The sequence below is a fragment of the Carettochelys insculpta genome, chromosome 6, assembly GCF_033958435.1.
Source record: "Carettochelys insculpta isolate YL-2023 chromosome 6, ASM3395843v1, whole genome shotgun sequence".
Taxonomy (NCBI): Eukaryota; Metazoa; Chordata; order Testudines; family Carettochelyidae; genus Carettochelys; species Carettochelys insculpta.
This window is the reverse complement of record NC_134142.1, coordinates 82,515,654-82,535,676: the sequence shown is the minus strand read 5'-3', so window position 1 is coordinate 82,535,676 and position 20,023 is coordinate 82,515,654. Positions and strand designations below refer to the sequence as shown.

Here is a 20,023-nt window from a genome sequence, read left to right as displayed (position 1 = left end):
GGAAACAAACACCTGCTCCAGGAGTTAGGAGGGGGCAGGGTAGTTTGTGGCAACATCAAATGCATTTTCTACATGACTCCAACTTTGTTTCAGTGTGACTCATGGGCCTTGCAACATTTTCTCCATTGACATATGGTTCTAGACTGTGGTAGCCAGTCCATAGTCCCAGGAGAGGTAAAACACCTCAGATGAGGCAGTTCATGGATTTTTCTATGCCTGACAAATATGCTGAGGCCTACAATATGTGGCATTTAATCCAGTGCAGAGGAGCCTGGGGAACACCACTCTTTAATTCCCTCTGAAAACTTTTCTTTAATCATACCATGATGTCTCTCAGTAGCATGCCAATCCCTTATTGTACTGTCATAACACAAAGTTATAATATTTAGCAGCAACATTACAGTGCAGTAAACATCCTGAGTAAATGTCTGGACTCTAACCACACAGAAAACCACTCTGGCATGGTGCATAACAGAGCTAGGACAGCAGTTTGTCCAACAAAAACCAGGTCCAGTACAGTCACGCAGTACAATATGCATTAGTTGATCACAGAAGGCACATGTGAACAAGAAGCTCTACCCGTCTAGAGGCTTCAAATCAGTGTGGAAATAAAAGGGAAAGCCATTTCATGACAAAGTAAAGAGCACCATCTCGTGGACAATGGTGCAAAATAAGAAACAATGACATATTTTATAAAGGTAAGTAGGTGTAGCCTGGCTTGGAAAGGTATATACTTGTGGGGGGGGGCGGGCGGGGAGGAGAAGGGCAGGTGTTGGCGTGATGCAATTGATCTTCCAGGGATCAGTACTGCCATGTGTGTGAAAACATGGCAAAATCGGTCTCTCTGGGCTTAGCCGTCGACCCTGGTACTCCAGGCTGACACATAGAGTAAGGAACGTCGATGCAAGCACAGAGATCCCTGATCTACACCAGGGAAGAAAGTCAATCTTGATACACAGATTCTAGCCATGCAAATGGCTTGGCTAGAATTGTGCATCTGGGATCGACTTTGATCCCTAATGTAGACCAGGCCTTAGTTGGTTGGGAAGTTAAAGACCATCAGTCCTGTGGCACTTTAGAAACTAACAAATGTATTAGGTCATGAGCTTTCATGGATAAAACCCCCTTCTTCAGGTTTTACCCATGAGAGCTCATGACCTTATACATTTTTAGTCTCTAAAGTACCATAGGACTGCTTGTTATGTTTCAAAAAGTTCAAGGGAACTGGGTCTACAACACTTTCTTTCAACAGAGGTAGTCTACCTCGTCTGAAAAGATTGAACAAATGAGTAAACTTTGCAGTATAGTACTGGAGAATCTGGGGTAGCTAATGGCTTTGATTTAACTGGCCAAATAAAACAGATTCATAGATAGGACACTTTTTTAAAAAAGAAAAACTACTTTTTTTGCTCATGTAAAGAAAACAAATCTGGTATTGACTCAAAGGAAAAGGTATTCGCTTTCCAGTTCTGTACTACCGCTCTGTCCCTGTCATGCCTTAACAGCTGGCTTGATTGCCACTCTATAATGTAACTTCAAGAATAATTGGTGTGTTCTACCTTAACCGTGAGTTCTTTACACTGCCCCATACTGCTCTTCATATATCATTTATGATCAAGCATATCACTTGACACCACAGAGCTTAATTTTTCTTGCCGTTTACAAGTAATACTGTGAAAATGTAGTTTTAAAATGGTGGCGGGAAGGGGAGCCAAAAACATGTAGCCAACCTGACTGTTGTGTAACGAACAGCCCTCATTCTTCTGCTTCATATTGCATTCCTGTAACAACAAACAACACAAGTATGTCAGGACTTTGTATCTGGTAAGTGATGAAGCAACTTGCTTGTTGCATAACATTATATGGTGTACAGAATTTGCATTCAGAAGAGCCAAGCACAACAGGCAAGGCCTCATGAGGCTCAGCCACATGACCAGTCCGAGTGGTCCTATTGGGGAAGTAGCTATATTTAGTGATTCGGGAGTGCTGGGTTTTGGATGACGAAGATGACTTACCTTTTCTAGGTGTAGCAGTGAAAATCCTGGAAGTAACTGAATGGGCAATGGTCCTGACAGCAGCAGCTACAGAAATTCAGAAACACCAGGAGCGGGACCAGACATGCTGAGTCACCAACTAGTCTCTATGAATGAGATTGCAGGCCATATCTTTGGCTGTAAATCTGTGCAGTGCCATTAAGTTATAAATTACCATTGCTCATTTAAAATAGCTGAGCATCAAACAAATTGATTGTAGACTTCACTTTACACCAGTCTAACTGTAGTTACATTTTTGGTGAAATAAATTTTGCATACTTTTCACTCGCCTAATGAGAGAGATCAGGCTGCCTCAGTGATATTGCTATTATCTTGACGGCAACTGTCAGAGGGCACACTTAATCTTCTTTCAATAGGCATGAAACATCAATGTATTTAAGATACACTGTCCTGAAGGGAAGGGAGTCACTATTAAATGTCAGGCCCAGATTTTCAGAATTGCATGAACAAGAGCACCTCTAACTTGTAGATACAGTTACCACAGTTGCATGCATAGCTGTGATAAATATAGGCCATTTTAAATGTCATACCATTAATGTCCAGCACGTGTTTAAGTGATTTGCTGAATTGGGTCCTGACTGATAAACCATCGTTTGCCATAGCTCCCTAGCAAGGAATGTGAGAGAACAATTATCATCTTCTACTGAAAGGAAAACTGAGGCATCGAGCAGCCAAGTCTGAGGTTCTCAGAAGCACCTACAGGACTTCTATGCCCAACTCCCATTAAGTTTTAAAGAACATTATGTGCTTAGATATCACTGAAGATGGAGGCCCTAGCTCCCCAAGGCTTCTTTGAAACTCTGCCCTTGCCCACAACACTCCCCAGTGACTGGCCAGGGGATGCAGGCCTCGGTAGCAGGGTCACAATTCAGGTGTAAGTCAGATTTTAAGAGCACTTGCCTCTTGACCTTGCTGTCTCCCTTGAACTTTCATCTGCTTCCAGCACCAAACACCAAACAACCATTTTGGGGCTGTTCCAAAAGTGAGGAAGAGGTTTCTGAAGGATGTAAGTGGGTTGTTTAAGGCAGCAGGAAACCTGGGAGATCCGCCTGTGGAGTAGCAAAAGATGAGCTAATGCTACCAAACAGCACCTAAACGGTAAAACTCTGTACCTTAATTTATTTATTTATTAAGTTGTAAGTAGGACTATCAGTGACTTTAAAAAGTATCACCAGCACTTAGACCATACATAGAGGTCCAAAGGTCAAATTTCGGCGCTCTGCCTTGGAAGGTTGCTGACCCCTGCTCTAAAATGAATGCAGTCCCACAATGAACAATGGAAATCCTAACAGTCATAGCTAAATGCCCTCGTTGCTGCATATGCTATGCACTCTGTGTGGGGACGCACAAGGAGTTAAGTACTATTCTTTATACACATAAACAATGTGGCATTTCCCTGCTAATCCTCTATGCTTAATTCCTTAGCAACTAGAATCATTGTTTGAGCCAATACACTGGCAGCATAAAGCCTTCTATGGCACCCAAAGTGTTTGAGAAACAGACACAGAACGTTGTCTTTCATGCTTGAATTCCAATGAGCAAAAGTTGCACTTCACAGGGCTGCTGCTTTGACAGCCCACAAGGTCATTCTAGGGAAGAAGTCTACATGCTAAAATAATACAGACCTTAAAACCCCATCCCAATACAAATAGATCCTAAGGGCACCTCTGTGCGGTGAGTGCTCTGATAACTGTTTTACAGATGATTGACCTGAAGCAGAAAGGTCACTGTCTTTATCCCACAGAAAGACAGTGTCAGGTCGGAAAATAAAACACAGGTGTTCCTTTCACCGAGCCCCATCCAATACTTTGAGCCACTCCACATGATGGCCCAAAGGATCCTGAGAGTTTAGTGAACTGCCATGAGGCAAGCTGAAGCTGAGGGTGAAGCGCTGCTCATCTGGTGAGCTGACATTTGAAAGGTATTATTATAGCAATTTCCAGTACTGGGTCTAGGAGTTTTGCTGCTTTCTGCAAAGAGGCTAGTGTGCACTATCCACAAGTTGCTTCACTCACATGGAATGAAATTTGCACTATGCAAAGTTCCAGAACTGACCTATGCACCACTTTTGACTCACTCTTTTAGAGAGTTGAGGTTGGATGTAGGTAGCACATAGTCCTTGTGCTGGCCGTACACCCATCAGTGAATTTTGCCCATAACTGCTAAAGATTTTGCCATCCTTGGTGAATACCTGTTCTGCCTGTCACACACAGCCAGCATGTAGGTGAAAATCTGGCTCCACTGAAGTTGAGAGGAAAAATCAATGGGAGCCAGAATTTCATTCATGACCTTCAGTCTCCACCATTGTAGAGCAGCCACACAGTCTTGACAGGAGATAACCACTCTCCCAGATAGTTATCCACAATAACCTGGGAATCCTTCCAACAATTCTCTGCTCTGAGTTGGTGTCATAGGCTACGTCTACACTATGAGATAAATTCAATTTTGTTAAAATCGTTTTCGTAATGCTGGGTTTTATAAATTCAAATTTGAGTATCCTCACCTCCCCACAAAGTCCTGCCAAAGTGGAGTTAATGCTGCCACACTAAATCGCCAAACAGTGACTATTGTAGCAGAGCATCGTGGGAACCTTTCCCACATTTCCCTCAGCCCTGTAGCATTCTGGGTTTTTTCACTGGTGCAGTATGGGAAAAAATGTACTGCAAGTGGTTGCGGGTATGTGGTGTCATCTTCCCACATTGCATTGCTCTCATTCCCCTCCAGTGGAAAGGCAATTACCATTTTTTCAGGAGACTTTCCCCTGGTGACAGCCAGCCCCAGCAATCTTTGATGCAGGAGGGAAAATTCCACCCAAGTGACAGGCAGCCCCCAAAATCTTAAAAAATCTTACTCAGGCTGTCAGAGTAAAAATATCAGCCTTAGTGCCCCCTAAGTTCAAAATAATGGTATTTGATGTGTGAACAGTCCCAATTTAAAATCGAGAGCTAAGTGCCTTAGATTTGAATTATGCTGTAGTGGTGGACATAAGCCTTAGAGAGGTGAACGTCTCCATGAAGAAAGTTAGTCAATGCTTAGAGAGAGCCAGTGAGCCCGGGAAACTCTTCCTCTTCATATATTCACGAGTAGCAGAGAAGAAACGGTTCAGCCAAAGAGCACTGTTGTGAGTCTATGGTCAATGGGTGCCCATCTTTCCAACCCCTATAAAACAAAAGGGAAGCCTTTACAGGAAGAGTCAAGGGCATGCACAGGTGCACAGCAATGAAGAGGTTACTGTTCAGTCCCTTTAAATTTCAAGGGACTAAGAAACTAAGACTCCAACTCTTTATAGTTTCATCTTTCACTTAATCCCTCCAAATTCGGCATTGTCTCACCCATTTGTTCATACTTCTACTGTATAGAGCTTCTGATCTGACAGTCACACTGACCTATGATAAATCTGAGGCTAGGTGAGCAGTGGTTCAGCTGTGAGCACTGGGGCTTTGTTACAATTTTCAGGTTGCTTCCCACAGCCTCAGACAAACATTCAAGTGCCAAAAAACTGCATGAGAAATGTGAGTTTGGCCACATTCATCACCTGCTGGCTTTGCATCTGGTTGCAGACTGTGGCATTGAAGCTACATCCTCATGAGCTAGTAGCTGGTGTAATTCCAGTTAATGGTTGTTGGGGGTCTTATTCAAAGGCCTAAATACCTGAGCAAACTTTGGTAATCTCTATGGTTTGGGTGGCCCCTCTGTTGTGTGATAAGTGGAAGGGAAGCTTGTTGATACAGGCAAACAATGTCAACTTTCCGAGTGTGCTTTTAAAGGGTCAGCTCCCATGCTTCAGAGACACATTCTTCAGGAGCTGAGCTTTCTACTTCTCACTGAGGGCATCAGAAAGAAAAGTGCCCTGCACAGGCAGCACTGGTGCAGAAGCAGAGCTCTTACCAACCGCAGAATAAACAGCCCAAATTCCATCACTGACCAGTTTAAATGCAGAGCAATTCCACCAACCGGCATGGAGCTACTCCAGATTTACAAAGAGTAAATGAGAGCAGAATTTGTGCTGTTTGGGGCACTCTTTGCTCCCTCTGTGTAGGGCGACTGAATACAGGACAGGGGAAGTGGGGGTGGGTTCTCTGGCTGTGGCTGCCAAGGGCTGCCACTCCCCCGGGGACCTCCCCCCACTGCACCACACCTGGGGCACTGGGAATGGGGCAGCAGCCATGCCTGCGCACTCCCGGATTCCCCATGCCCTAGGCAGCCCAGAACTGGGTGGCAGCCACACAGGTGGGCTCCTGGCTCCCTATACCTTGGAGAGCTGAGAAGGAGGCAGCAGCCACACCAGTGCTCCTCCCAGCTCCCCTGAGGTGTGGGGAGCCGGAAACCGGGCAGCAGCTGCACTACTGCATTCCTGGCTTCCCTGCACCTTGGGCACCCCTGTGCCCCAACATACCTCTCACTCTGCTGGCCTCCCTGCTGGCTCCCACTGGTGTGGCCAGAGAGCATGTGATTACATGATCTCTATGTGCTCTTAAGCTGGCAGCTGCGGCTGTGTGCTGGGGGCCGAATACAGGGCTATTATTCCCTTTGTTAAAATAATTTGGGGGGTTGTCCCACCAAAAACAGGACGGATGGTCACCGCCCTCTGTGTCACTCAGGTGGTGCAAAGGGAGCAGACTGGCCCCAGATCCCTTCCCAGGCATTTCCCTTGTATGAGAGAATTCCCTGGGGCATATAGCTGGCTACTATACCAGCTGCACGTGCAGCTGCCAGCGCTGGGCTGTGGCCAGAGCAAAATTCATTCTAGCAGTTCCCAGTTGGTGAATGAGTCCTTTCATGTTCAGTCAGCCCCACAGCTGATCTAATCGGCACTCAGGGCTGGGCCTGGGCAGATAGTCACAAAGCCAGAAATTGTTCCTTATCAAACCCTCCACCCTGTTTGCAAGCAGTTAAAATGGAACAGAGCCGAGAATATGGCCCACTGTCTGTGATCATGGCTTAAAACAAAAGCCAAGCATGCCATTGCTTTCCATCTCCAGGTCCCCTCATACTGCAGCTGGAAACCTTCATTTTTCTTTCTTCTCCCCCCTTGTTATAGCCTCCCTATAGGAGAGCTTTCTCAACAGCAAACATGAGCAGACTTACTACAAGCCCAATGCTTCCCTTTAACTCTATGTTCTGAATATTACAGCAGTGCATAGTGGGAACTGGTATGTGAACTACGTGAGTTATAATCACTACAAATTCTCACATTCTGTAACTGTCTACTGACTTGGATGAACTCTAAATGCGATTGTTTTCAAAAAGGTTGCTAACAACCAGCAACCACTGTATCCACAATCTTCCATTATTATGAGAACCAATTCCATCTCAATGGCTTTAATGTTAGCAGAATTTTGATATTAGCAGCTCCCATGATGCTAATTGATATCTTCCTTTAGAAGAGAGGTTCCGTTTGTAATGAGTTTGCTAGCTCAGCATTTGAGGCAGGACACAAACGTGCATGTACCTCCCTGTGCTGTGCAGCTATGCGTTCCGCTGTGTCCTGGCTTCCAAACATGTGGCCCTGTCTCTTGGCAATAAAGATCAAGTCCTGGTGGGACCCCCCGTACTAAGCAATTGCAAGTAGCTGAGAAGTTTGGCTTTGCAGGCTATTGTAAAAACAGCGATGGCAATTTGGAGGACTATGATATCTACACAAACCTAGACAAGGAAGAAGCTGTTTGGAGAAGCCATGTTGGACAAGTTGTGTTTTTAAAACTGTGTGTTGTCTTACTTTGTGTGAGAGACGTGGAGCATTGATTGTAAGTATAACAACAATTTTTTGTTGTTTTATTCATTGTAAGGACGAGTGCCGTACATGCACTAGAAAATGGTCTTTCACTTATCATTAACTTCTGGAAAACAGCAACCAAAAAATAGCTAATAACCAGCATCTCTCATATACAGAAAACAAGGGGAAATTGAGGTTTGTTTTTTTTTGTTTGTTTTTTTTTACTGCTGCTTTAGAATGTGTCATGTCTTTTTCAAAGATGTCTTCAGAGTGAAGGAGACCTATTGAGTTGAGCCACAGAAGGAAACACTTCTGTCTGCGAGGTATAGTATAGCTGTAGAATTCACTGCTATCACCAAAACCAGTGAGGCAGAAAGTTTTAAAAGACGCCACTCACTTAAATAACCTTTTTCCATTACACAAACTAAGATAATGATATGCTTACTTAAATCTGACACTTCACAGTGTCAGCTGATTGCCTGCAGGGGTCAAGAAGGAATGTTTCCTCCCACCCCCCCACCCCCCCCCCCGATCGCTGCATTTCATAATAGGCCAGGTGTGTTCTGGGGGGTTTCCCCTTCCTCCGAAGCCTCAGGGATACTGTACTAGGTTTATCTCTGGTCTGACGTTGAGTGGCTTTTGTAGAAAAATATACAGAAAAGGGTTGTGCTGCATTAGCCCATCTGTTTTCACACAGAAGACAGCACAAAACACATTTCAGCGTTTTGTGAGGGAAGACTACAGTGTGGCACGTATTACTATATTTTACACTCAGAAACCACCTACCATCCAAAGATCTCGAAATGATACTGGGATATGAATGAACTCAGCCTCTCCAGGCCCCTTTGGAGAGCGGAGGTAGTATTGCCTCTGCTGTACAAAGGAGTCAAAGGAAAAGTTTGGTTAAGTGACCCAAGAGCACACCGAAATCTGGTGGAGCCAAAGATTTTCTTTCCTCTTTGTCTACACACATGTGAACTTATCTCAAAAGGTGGCCAATTGCTTTATTTCCAGCTATTGTAAGGGAAGGGAGGGCATTGGCATAGCGAGCGGTTAAGCCAAGGAACAAGGAGCCTCAGAACTCCCATACTGTATTGCTGGCTCTCCCTTGCCACTAATATTTTAGGTGCCCTTAGGGGTCTTTAGGCAAGTCAACTGACCACTCTGTGACTCACTTTCCCAAGCTGTAAAACTGGCCTATAATAATACTTGTCCACCTCAGTTCATTAGCCATCTGGAAGATGTTAGAGACGTGCAGCCATTTTATTGCATGGGATTGCCTGTCACATAGTCTGCTTCAGGCTGATGTATCACAAGTAGTTCATAGAGGAATTCCCACAATTCTTCTGAAGGCTAGAGATGCGCCATGGGCTTTCTTTTCTCTCAAAACCCAGAATATTGTGTAAGGCCCTCTCTACAAGGGATGTTAGTGTGCAGCAAGCCAGGACGTGACTCTACAGTGCATGTTTCAAAAAAGTCCCAGGTGAGCTCTGCAATAGCACACTGAAAATTCATAGTGCACTTCAATATATTCCCATTTGAAACTGTGTATCTGTATATCCTGAGTTTTAGCAGAGGCTGAGCCTTACATGTGTGTGTGTTTGACAGTGTTTATGCATATTTTCTATAGCAGCCGGATTATACCAGTTATCTTTCATTACTTTGATTCTGTATAGTCCCAGATCTGGTTCCAGTACAGTGGAGACAGGAATGCATTGGAAGACTGCCATGGCTCTATGCTTCTTAATTGCACAGTCTGGTGCAATGTAAAGATGTCTGGTGGCAAGTTTTAATCGTGTCACTTACATAAGGACTCTGTAGGGACCTAACGCCTTTGGAAATTCAAGCATAGCTGCCTTTCTCCCTCATCTTCTGCCCACGTCTGTCCCTTCCCTTATGACAGGAGCAGGGTTGTTCCAGTGGAAGGGAATTCTGCTATTTTTGGACCACTTTGCACCGGGTAAACATGAGCAGCACAAAGTAACTTGGTAACATCCAATCCTGTCGACTCCAGTTTCCAGAGTGCGAAAAGCAATTGGAATCAAATGGGTGGGGGGGAGGAAGCTGATTTCATATCCAAATGCAACATGTGCTTAGCGATTTCATGTTTTGCATGTTCAGAAAAAGTTAGGGCATGAAACAGCAGCTCATATGTTTGAAGCCCTGATGCATAACATGCAGATCTGTAGATCCTCACAGATGCATTCCCAAACTGTTGTAAATGCCTGCCATTTGCCACTGGGCAGAGTCCCTCAGTACAGGGAAATGCACAGCATGGAAACATTCTAATATAAAATGACAATCAGTGTGCTCCTCAAGAATAACAGCAAGTGGTGTCCTTGTCAGTAGTTCTTTGACACTGAAGAAGAGAACCATCCTTGATCCCTAGGACGCTAATGATAGGTCAGCCTCTGAAGGAGAGCTGGTAAGAATTCCATGCATATCGTCAGCCTTGTTTAAACATGTTATTAATTTCATTATCGTCCCTGGGCTGGCTCTGTTCAGTACTCTAGTCTTGTCCCAAGTTGGGTTTGATGACTTAGAAAAGAATCTACAGGATTTGTTTATTTTCAGGACAGTCTTAAAAATTCCAGCGGCCTGAATGGAAGTTTGTCACTTGGGTTATTTTGAGTTCATTTGCTAAAGGCTGAAGAATTGATTCACTGGCTGAATTATTAATCAGCTGATTGTTAAGGGGAGGGTGCTGAGGGCTGGAGCTGTTTTAGAGACTGATGCAAATGTGGAATGGATCTCAGATTCTGGTCTGCAGCAGCACTGGGTCAGGCACCCTTTGAAGAGATGGGGCTGCCCTCATGTGCTCCTGCAGACAGCAGCTCCTAATAGCCACTCCAACAATGTCCTCCAGATCTGTGCCGTTCCTACCCCAGCTAAATCTTCATGAAAAGAAACTTGGGAGGGATCCAGGATCCATCCCTGAATCAGATCTCTGTTTTCACTCCTCTTGTCCCTAGAACAAGTTCACCCACAGTGGTCTAAAATGCCTGAGCACTATCTGTGCCAGCCTAAGTGCACTAGAAATCCAAGACTTAATCACTTACCAGTAACAGCTGAGAGTATTTGACTATGTAGATTCTGTGGCTATTGCTATTTATTCTGACTATAGAAAAACAGTTCCTGTGAAAGCAGTGTTGTTCTTGCGATAGGTGTGTATGTGTAGTGCTTTTTATAATCCAGGATCTCTTAGTTCAGAGTGATGGGAGGGTTCTTCTGTAAACAGTAAGAGCCAAACTAGTTCAGAGCTGGGTTTGCTTAAATGTTGTGTATATACCAAAGAAACTCCCTGCTAGATGTCCCCAAAGTCCTCAGGCCAGCTCTGTGCAAGGTGGTGAGATCCTGGTGCACAGGACAGGAGAGGACATGGGGAAAATGACTGTGATGTGACCTGAACTGATGGCTTGCTTTTGCTGATTAACTGACCCTCGTGTGGTTACATAATCTGACTGCTGCACCACCATTTGAAACGGGTATGCTAGGGATGCTGATCTTCCTTTTACTGTGACTAGTTCCATGCAGATACTTCCCTGTACAAAACATATTAAAATTAGTCTTGCAGCACTAACTTAAGGATGAAGAAAAACAAAGGGGAAGGTCAGGAAGCCCTCGGTCAAATATCACTTACCCATCTTTGATGTGTGATTGTTTATTGTTCTGATTGCAAAATACCAGTTGTTTTTACTACATATAATTCTGCAGTAAATAAGTCCTGGTTGGAAGCAGTTGTTTTGCGAGACTTGGCCCAAGAGAGAGACACGAGCATTTGTTGTGATGGTACACCCTCTTGCATTCATTACCTATCCACATCTACCCCTCCAGACAGAGTGACAGAAATAGTCACACTGGGCTTGATACTGGTCTATTTGACAGACAAACCTAGGCTGGTACTTACAGTATCATTCACTGTCACTCTTTACAGCCTATGTAATATACTTCTGCTTCCTTGTAGCCATGCAGGGCTACGTCTACACGTGCACCCAACTTCGAAATAGCTTATTTCGATGTTGCGACATCGAAATAGGCTATTTCGATGAATAACGTCTACACGTCCTCCAGGGCTGGCAACGTCGATGTTCAACTTCGACGTTGCTCAGCCCAACATCGAAATAGGCACAGCGAGGGAATGTCTACACGCCAAAGTAGCACACATCGAAATAAGGGAGCCAGGCACAGCTGCAGACAGGGTCACGGGGCGGACTCAACAGCAAGTCGCTCCCTTAAAGGGCCCCTCCCAGACACACTTTCATTAAACAGTGCAAGATACACAGAGCCAACAACTAGTTGCAGACCCTGTATATGCAGCACGGACCCCCAGCTGCAGCAGCAGCAGCCAGAAGCCCTGGGCTAAGGGCTGCTGCCCACGGTGACCACAGAGCCCCGCAAGGGCTGGAGAGAGAGTATCTCTCAACCCCCCAGCTGATGGCCGCCATGGAGGACCCCGCTATTTCGATGTTGCGGGACGCGGATCGTCTACACGTCCCTACTTCGATGTTGAACGTCGAAGTAGGGCGCTATTCCCATCCGCTCATGGGGTTAGCGACTTCGACGTCTCGCCGCCTAACGTCGATTTCAACTTCGAAATAGCGCCCAACACGTGTAGACGTGACGGGCGCTATTTCGAAGTTACTGCCGCTACTTCGAAGTAGCGTGCACGTGTAGACGCAGCCCAGGTGATTGTAAGAGATATAAGAAAAATAATAATAATGGGCTATAAACTGAGGCAATATCAAATGAACCTGATTTAAGGGACAGTGAACAATGTTAGTTTTGGTCAGCTGAAATCTAAGCCATGTTTGAACCAGTAATAAGCCACAGTGGGAATTGTTGGTATCCAATCATGCTCACCTGTGTCACATAAGTGATCCATCTCACTAGAGCATAAAGCCGTAGGGGTGACAAATTCTTTTAAAAAGCACAATTGTGCTGTGGGATAGAACAGCTGCCTTCCTCTCATTTTGAGACGCTGATCAGTCTCATATCTCTTGTTGTGAACAAGACATGAGAAGTCATTCTTACGCTCTACTCTGCACTGGTTAGGCCTCAGCTGGAGTATTGTGTCCAGTTCTGGGCACTGCAGTACAAGAAAGATGTGGAGAAATTAGAGAGGGTCCAGAAAAGAGCGACAAGAATGATTAAAGGTCTAGAGAAAGTGACCTATGAAGAAAGGCTGAAAGAATTGGGCTTGTTTAGTTTGGAAAAGAGAAGATTGAGGGGAGACACGGTAGTGGTTTTCGGTATCTAAAAAGGTGTCATAAGAAGGAGGGAGAAAACTTGTTCTTCGTGGCCTCTGAGGATAGAACAAGAAGCAATGGACTTAAACGGCAGCAAGGGATGTTTAGGTTGGACATTAGGAAAAAGTTCCTAACTGTCAAGGGTGGTCAAACAGTGGAATAAATTGCCAAGGGAGGGTGTGGAATCTCCATCACTGGAGATATTTAAGAACAGGTTAGATAGATGTCTATCAGGGATGCTTTAGACAGTACTTGGTCCTGCCATTGGGGCAGGAGACTGGACTCGATGGCCTCTCGAGGTCCCTTCCAGTCCTAGTATTCTATGACTCTATGATATCGCAATCAACATGGGCTAAACCGTAAGGTGCCAATTCAAAGCCATGTCTTAGAGCCAAAGTTCTAGAACAATTTCTACCAACTCTGAATCTGGCCTTGAGTAACACACTCCGTCCTTTGTGTGGCAAATTGTAAAAGGATTTCTCAGCTCAGTGTCAGGTGGTGTTTCTGCATGGGTAGGGTGACCGTCCGTCCCATTTTCAGCGGGACAGCCCTGTATTTCGGCATCATTCTGGCGTCGTGATTCATTTTGCAAAAGGGGCAAATTGTCCTGTATTTCACAGGGTAACTGTCACTGGCCTCCCAGGAGCTGGGAGCCAGACTGCGTGGTGGCTCAACTGCCACCCGGCTTATCCCAGTGGGGGCTGGAAATGAGCCAGGGCCACAGGGGTTGGATGGGAGCCGTGGGGAGGGGAGTGAACTGGGGATTCAGTGGGGTTGGATCCAGAGCCTGGGCGATGGAGGAGGAGCTGGAGCCAAAGGTGGAGGTGAACCATGGCTGCAGTGGGGTTGGAGCGAGAGCTGTCCAGCTTCCCCCAGCTGGGGCAGCCAGGACCTCTTCTGTGCGACAGCACTGGCTACCACCCACAGCTCAGGGAAGCCAGGAGTCTCACTAGGATGACCATTGGTCCTGTTTTGTTCGGGACAGGGGTCATTCCCCATGTCCCTGTTTGGCCGGGGGAGATATGCATGGGTAAATACAGACCGAAACTTAGAGAAAACCATTGGGACTTGGCCCCATGCCTGAGGAGATTTTTCTCTTAGTTTATCCACAGAGCTCTGAGAACCGTAGTCCTGGCAGGAATGTGCATGATGAAGTTGACACAGAACCTACTGCTGCTGTTTCTGTGTTCCTAATAACAGCAAGTGGGAGCTGTTTCTGATCTCTGAGGTCCAGAAGCATTTCTACAAAACTACCCTTTAAATGGCAGGTTTCATCCGCCTTTTTTGTGACTAGAGATACCGAGTACACAAATGTGAGTTCTGAGAAAGATCCTTATTTCCATTCCGGTGCCCTGTCTTTCTGGCCTACATCAGTCATGCTCTGTTATACAGCCTGTCAGATCCATTCTGTTAGATGCAATAGTCTCCATTTGTTTTTCGTGCACCCTGAAGCTTACAAAGCAAAAGAGAATTTCTTGTTGAAATCCTTATGCTGCCTCCATGAATTCAAAGTTCATGGGGCATGGTGACTGGCTACTGCTGAGATCAATTTGGAGTCTTTTTGAGAGAGGTTTAATAAACATATCAGGAGTGAGTCTTACTCTCATGTGTACATTATAGGTTTCCAGAAAGCGCCTACTTGCGATGGTCTTTTCTTTTCACTGTTGTATGCATTTGGGATTTTTCCATTAAAATGAGCAAATGTGTCTTCAAAAATAGCAACAAGTTTGCACCATCTGCTCTGCTTTCATTAATTGTGAAAGTGAGTGGTAAAAGGATGGATGAAGTCAGAGAAGGAAATAAACTAGTTGGGTGGGGAAGCGTGATGAGTAGAGAAGAAAGGAGGCTGAGAAGAAACTGACATAGAAGGAAATAGAGGGGAGGGATGTGTTGGGGAGAGAGAATGGCAGAGAACATGCAAGTTGAGAACAGAGAAAAGAGATGCTGGAAGGTTTCACCGTGAGGAAGGATGGTGGAGAGGTTAGGGCAATGGCCTGGGACGTGGGACCATGGGTTCCAGTGCTGTCTCTGTTTTGCCAAACTTCCTGTGTAAGAAGTCACTTAGGTTGTGTCTGTACTTGCTGCTGGGGAGGTAAGTGATTGCACCTCAAGGAGACAGAGCCCTGGTAGATCTGATCAAGTTGTTGCACTCAGCAATGAGAACAGCTGCCATGGGCCCCAGGGCATGGGGGGAGGGCCAGTTCTGTGCCCCAGAAGGAGAGGGACCGAGAGCAGAAGGGGCAGAGCTAAGGGCAGACAGCTCTCAGTTCTGCCTAGACCATGGCACTTTCCTGCCCCACCCCCCACAACTGTGCACAACCGGAGCAACACTGCCACAGCTCTTCAAAGGGCCCCAGAGCTCTGGCCACCTCTGCTGCCATAGTAGCAGCAGTGGTGGTGGTGATAGTAGCCAGAGCTCCAGGCCCCTTTGAAACACCGGGCCCAGGGGCAACTGCCCCCTTCCTTACCCGCCCTTCCCCACTGGTGTGCCTGGGTGCACTAAATATTCTGTAGTCACAAAATCATGGCTGGCAGCAAGGGATGACTGCCCTGTGACTGTGCCCATCTGGAACCTAAACCCACATGTGAGGTGGCTAACCAGTTATACCGCTGCAGCTACACTCTAAGTTCAGCATGATAGCTCAATCAGAACTAATGAAAATCCATCTCCTCACTGCCCCAGCTCCAAGTGGAGATGTACCCTTTGTCTGTCTGATTGACTCTGTTCCCCATCTGTGAAATGGGAATAATAGCAATGTTGTAACACACTAGGGTGTTGTGAGCATACATTTGGTTGTGAAGCACTCAAATACCACAATAAGGGGAGCCATGTAAGTTCCTTAAATCTAGGAAAGGAAAACAGCATACAAGAAGAGCAGAAGCATAACTGAAAGCAGTCTTGCAAGTTTATGCAGACATTCTTCCAACGTGGCATCTCCATTACTGGAGGTTCGCAAACAGGATAATCCATTACGTACAATCCTTTGCTAATCTCTGGATGAATTGTCCTTTTGATCCATATGGGATACAAAATGTTTTCCATCCAGATCTTCTTTTTCTGCCGTCTTTCCCGACTAGTGGCATAAACATCTGATCCTCTTAAAATGAACCTTGCTGATGAGATCTGATACATTCATTACAAATGACACCACTTTCATTTCTCACTGAATATTCACGCCAACAAGCTGATCTTTTGGAGTCCGAAAATGTAAATTCAAACCTCATCGAAGGAAGCCAAATAACAGGACTGGCACTTTCACTTCTAGGAAAACAAATCTGCATGGGAACAACAGGAGATTTGACATGACATACGTGCTTAAATCTTTACCTCCTGCACACCTACTGCCAAGAGAAACAATAAGAATGAAGTCTTAGGAACTGTCGAAACAAAAAGCAGTCAAGTAGCACTTTAAAGATTAACAAAATAATTTAATAGGTGATGAGCTTTTGTGGGACAGATCCACTTCTTTAGATCATAGCCATACCAGAACAGACTCAATATATAAAGTACAGAAGTCCAAAAATTGTTATCAAGGTTGACAAATCAGAAAAACTGTTATCAAGGTTGACAAATCAGAAAAGCAGAGGGAAAGCAGGAGAGGGGTGTGGGGTGGGGAAGTCAAGAGTTAGATAAAACGAAGTATGCAAAAGAGTCCTTATAATGGGTCAGGTAATTGCTGTCCTGGTTCAAACCACATGTTAATGTGTCAAAGTTGAATATAAATGATAGTTCTGAACTCTCTCTCTGTAAACAATTGTTAAAGTTCCTTTTCAGTAAAACACGGACTTTCAGGTCATTAACAGAACAGCTCACTCCATTAAAGTGCTGGCTGACAGGTTTGTGAGTTAGGAGTTTTTCACCTATGCATCTCTAGCTTCCATCCTGCACACACAGGATCCATCATTTGCAGTCAAGCCCTTAGATACAGTCGCATCTGCTCTGATCCTACTGACAGAGACCAAAAACTACAAGATCTCTAACAAACATTCATAAACCTGAATTACCCACCGGGAGAAGTAAAAAAATAAATTGACAGGGCCAGACAAATACTCAGAGACCAACTACTCCAAGATTGGCCCAAAAAAACCAATAACAGAACAACACTGGTCATTACCTACAGCCCCCAACTCAAACCACTGCAATCCATCATTAAAGACCTACAAACTGTCATTAATCAGGATGCCACACTCCAGAAGGCCGTAGGTGACAGGCCTGTTCTCTCCTATAGACAACCTCCCAACCTTATGAGGATTCTCACCAGCAACCACAGACTATATCACAATAATACCAATAACACCAGCAACCACATCACTGGACCTAACCATGTTATTTACAGAATCATGGGCACATTCTCCTGTTCCTCAACTAACATCATACATGCCATCCTTTGCCAACAATCCCCACATACCATGTATATAGGACAGACTGTAAACACTCTTCGACAAAGAATGAATGGACACAAAAACAGACATCAAAAACCTCCCAGCTCACAAGCCTGTCAGCCAGCACTTTAATGGAGTGGGCCATTCTGTCAATGACCTGAAAGTCTGTGTTTTACTGAAAAGCCCGTCACCTAATAAATTATTTTGTCAGTCTTTAAAGTGCTACTGGACTGCTTTTCTGTTTTGATAGAATACAGATTAACATGGCTATCTCTCTGTCCTAGGAACTGAAGTGAGTTGATCCAGATTGGTCTAAGTATTAACTAATTTACATTACACTACAACTATCCTTTTCTGTTGGCTCGGCTGCTCCTTGTGCAATTCCTCCGCCACTGTCAATGTCTCTGTTCCGTTGCTTTTAATAACGACATAGCCTTTCGCTTTCAATGATCCTCAAACACTCTACAGCTGTTCATCCACCACTAAAATGCAGCGACTTTTGAGGTGGAGCCCAGCAGCTACTTTTGTTGGGAGCCAGCATATCCTAGTGGATGGAGAATGGCTGGACATCAAAGCCACGTCTACACTAGCCGGCTATTTCGAAGTAGCCGTGCCAACTTCAAAATAGCACCTGCCACGTCTACACGTGCTGAGCACTATTTCAAAGTTGAAATCGACGTAAGGTGGCGAGACATCAAAGTCGCTATCCTCATGAGGAGATGGGAATAGCGTTGAACGTCGAAGTAGGGCACGTGTAGACAATCCGCGTCCCGCAACATCGAAATAGCGGGGTCCTCCATGGCGACCATCAGCTGAGGGGTTGAGAGATGCTCTCTCCAGCCCCTGAGCTCTATGGTCGCTGCGTGCAGCAGCCCCTTAAAGCTCCCCGCCCCCTTATTTCCTGTGCAGGAAGCTGAGAGCTCGTGCAGGCAGCAGCACAGCCATGTGCACAGCCTGCACGGACCTCAGCAGCCCCAATCTACGACCCTGCACCCCATGGCATCCAGCCAGCCCCCCAAGCGCCCACAGGGCACCCCCCCCAAGGGGAGCCAGGGCTCCCAGCCTGCCAGCCAGCGGAGGAAGAGGCAGCGTGGCCCCTCCTGGATGGAGGCCAAGATCCAGGACCTGCTGGGGCTCTGGGGCGAGGAGGAGGTGCTCCAGGTAATGGGGAGGAAGAGGCGGAACACGGATGCGTTTGCTCGGCTGGCCAAGGGCCTGGCTGCCCGGGGCACCCTGCCCGCACTCCTGACCACGTCAGGAGTAAGATGAAGGAGCTGCGGCAGGGTTACACCCAGGCCCGGGACGTGGCCAGCCGATCTGGGGCCGTCCCCGCCACCTGCCCCTTTTGCAGGGAGCTCAGGGCCATCCTGGGCCCCCGGTACACTTCCTCCCCCCCGGCCACTCTTGACACCTTGGCCGACGAGCCCCAGCAGGCCCTGGAGATGGAGTCTGCCCCGGAGGCAAGCCCTGCACCCCAGGGGCCCCCTCAGGAGCCCACCCCTGGGACGCCGGAGGAGGGGGAGTCCTCCAGCAACGGGGGGCTCCGCATTGCCCTCCCGTCCCACAGCTCCAGCAGGGCATCCGCCCAATGGGTGTCCCCCGAACGTGGGAGTGGACCGTCAGGAAGGTACCCTCCTGGTGCACACCCCCGGGGTTAAGAGGCGGGGACAAGAGACATGACCAGGGCCCTCCACACGCCCAGATGACCATGGCCCTAAGGACAGCAGTGGCATGTCCCTCAGAAGAGTGCATCAGCCCCTGCCTCCCAGCAGGACAGCGCCATGCCCCATCCCTGGGGATTGGGGGAGCAGAACCTAGGGTCCCCCGTGGTGGGGGGGTGGGACACCCATCAGCAGCAGCAGCATCTCCAGGGGATGGGTATGGGGAACCAGCAGCAGAGGGGTGGGGGGACAAGGGCCACAGGTCAGGGCCCACACCAACAGCTGTCTCCACCCTTGTTCCCCCCCGTGTTCCGCAGCTGCACCATCGGAGGGCCTGGAGAGCTCCAGCGAGGTGTCCGTGGTCCCAGAGAGCCCACCGGGGCCATCCCAGCAGGCCAGCCGCTCGGCGGAGCACCGACCAACCCCAGGACGAGGCCAACGGAGGAGCCACCTGAGGACAGCCACGGACCCCCAGCTGCTCGTGACCCTCCGCCATCAGCTGGAGGTGTTGGAGCGGCGCCTGCGGGTGGAGGAGTGGTGGCTAGAGCCCCAGGAGCAAGCACTGGCCTGGTGCCAGGAGGCTTGGGGGGCCTTCATGCGCACTTTTGACCGCATTGCGCAGCACCTGGCCCCCCCCGCCACGCCGCCCACCGCTCTGCCCGCCGCACCACCCGCCTCTCCACCTGCCGCTCCACCTGCCGTCCCTCCACCATCTGCCACCCTGGGGCCTGCCGCCAAGGGGGACCATGGGCCTGTGGACACCGGCCAGCCGTATTTGCCGGTTCTCCCGGCCCCCATCCAGCCTCAGCCAGGGCTCCAGCCGAGACGTGGGTCGCGTCCCCCCAATACCAGGCGCTGGACATTAGGGTGTGGGGCTGAGGACGTGGTCCCCCCTCCTTCTTTGTACATATTCCCTCATTTATAAATAGTTTTTGTTGGACCCCTGTTTTAGTAGCTGCCCCC

The 20,023-nt window shown here is 47.2% G+C and overlaps 1 protein-coding gene across 1 annotated transcript in view; it reads right to left on the bottom strand.

Moving 5' to 3' along the window:
• EHF (ETS homologous factor) overlaps positions 1-3,055 on the bottom strand; it is an 80,460-nt gene extending 77,405 nt beyond the window's left edge. The window contains exons 1-3 of the mRNA XM_074997484.1: positions 2,951-3,055; positions 2,585-2,656; positions 1,731-1,781 (exon numbers count right to left, since the gene is read on the bottom strand). Coding sequence (XP_074853585.1) covers positions 1,731-1,781; positions 2,585-2,644 — 111 coding nt within the window. The 5' untranslated portion in view covers positions 2,645-2,656; positions 2,951-3,055. The remainder of the gene's footprint in view (positions 1-1,730; positions 1,782-2,584; positions 2,657-2,950) is intronic.
• Positions 3,056-20,023: the final 16,968 nt, after the last annotated feature.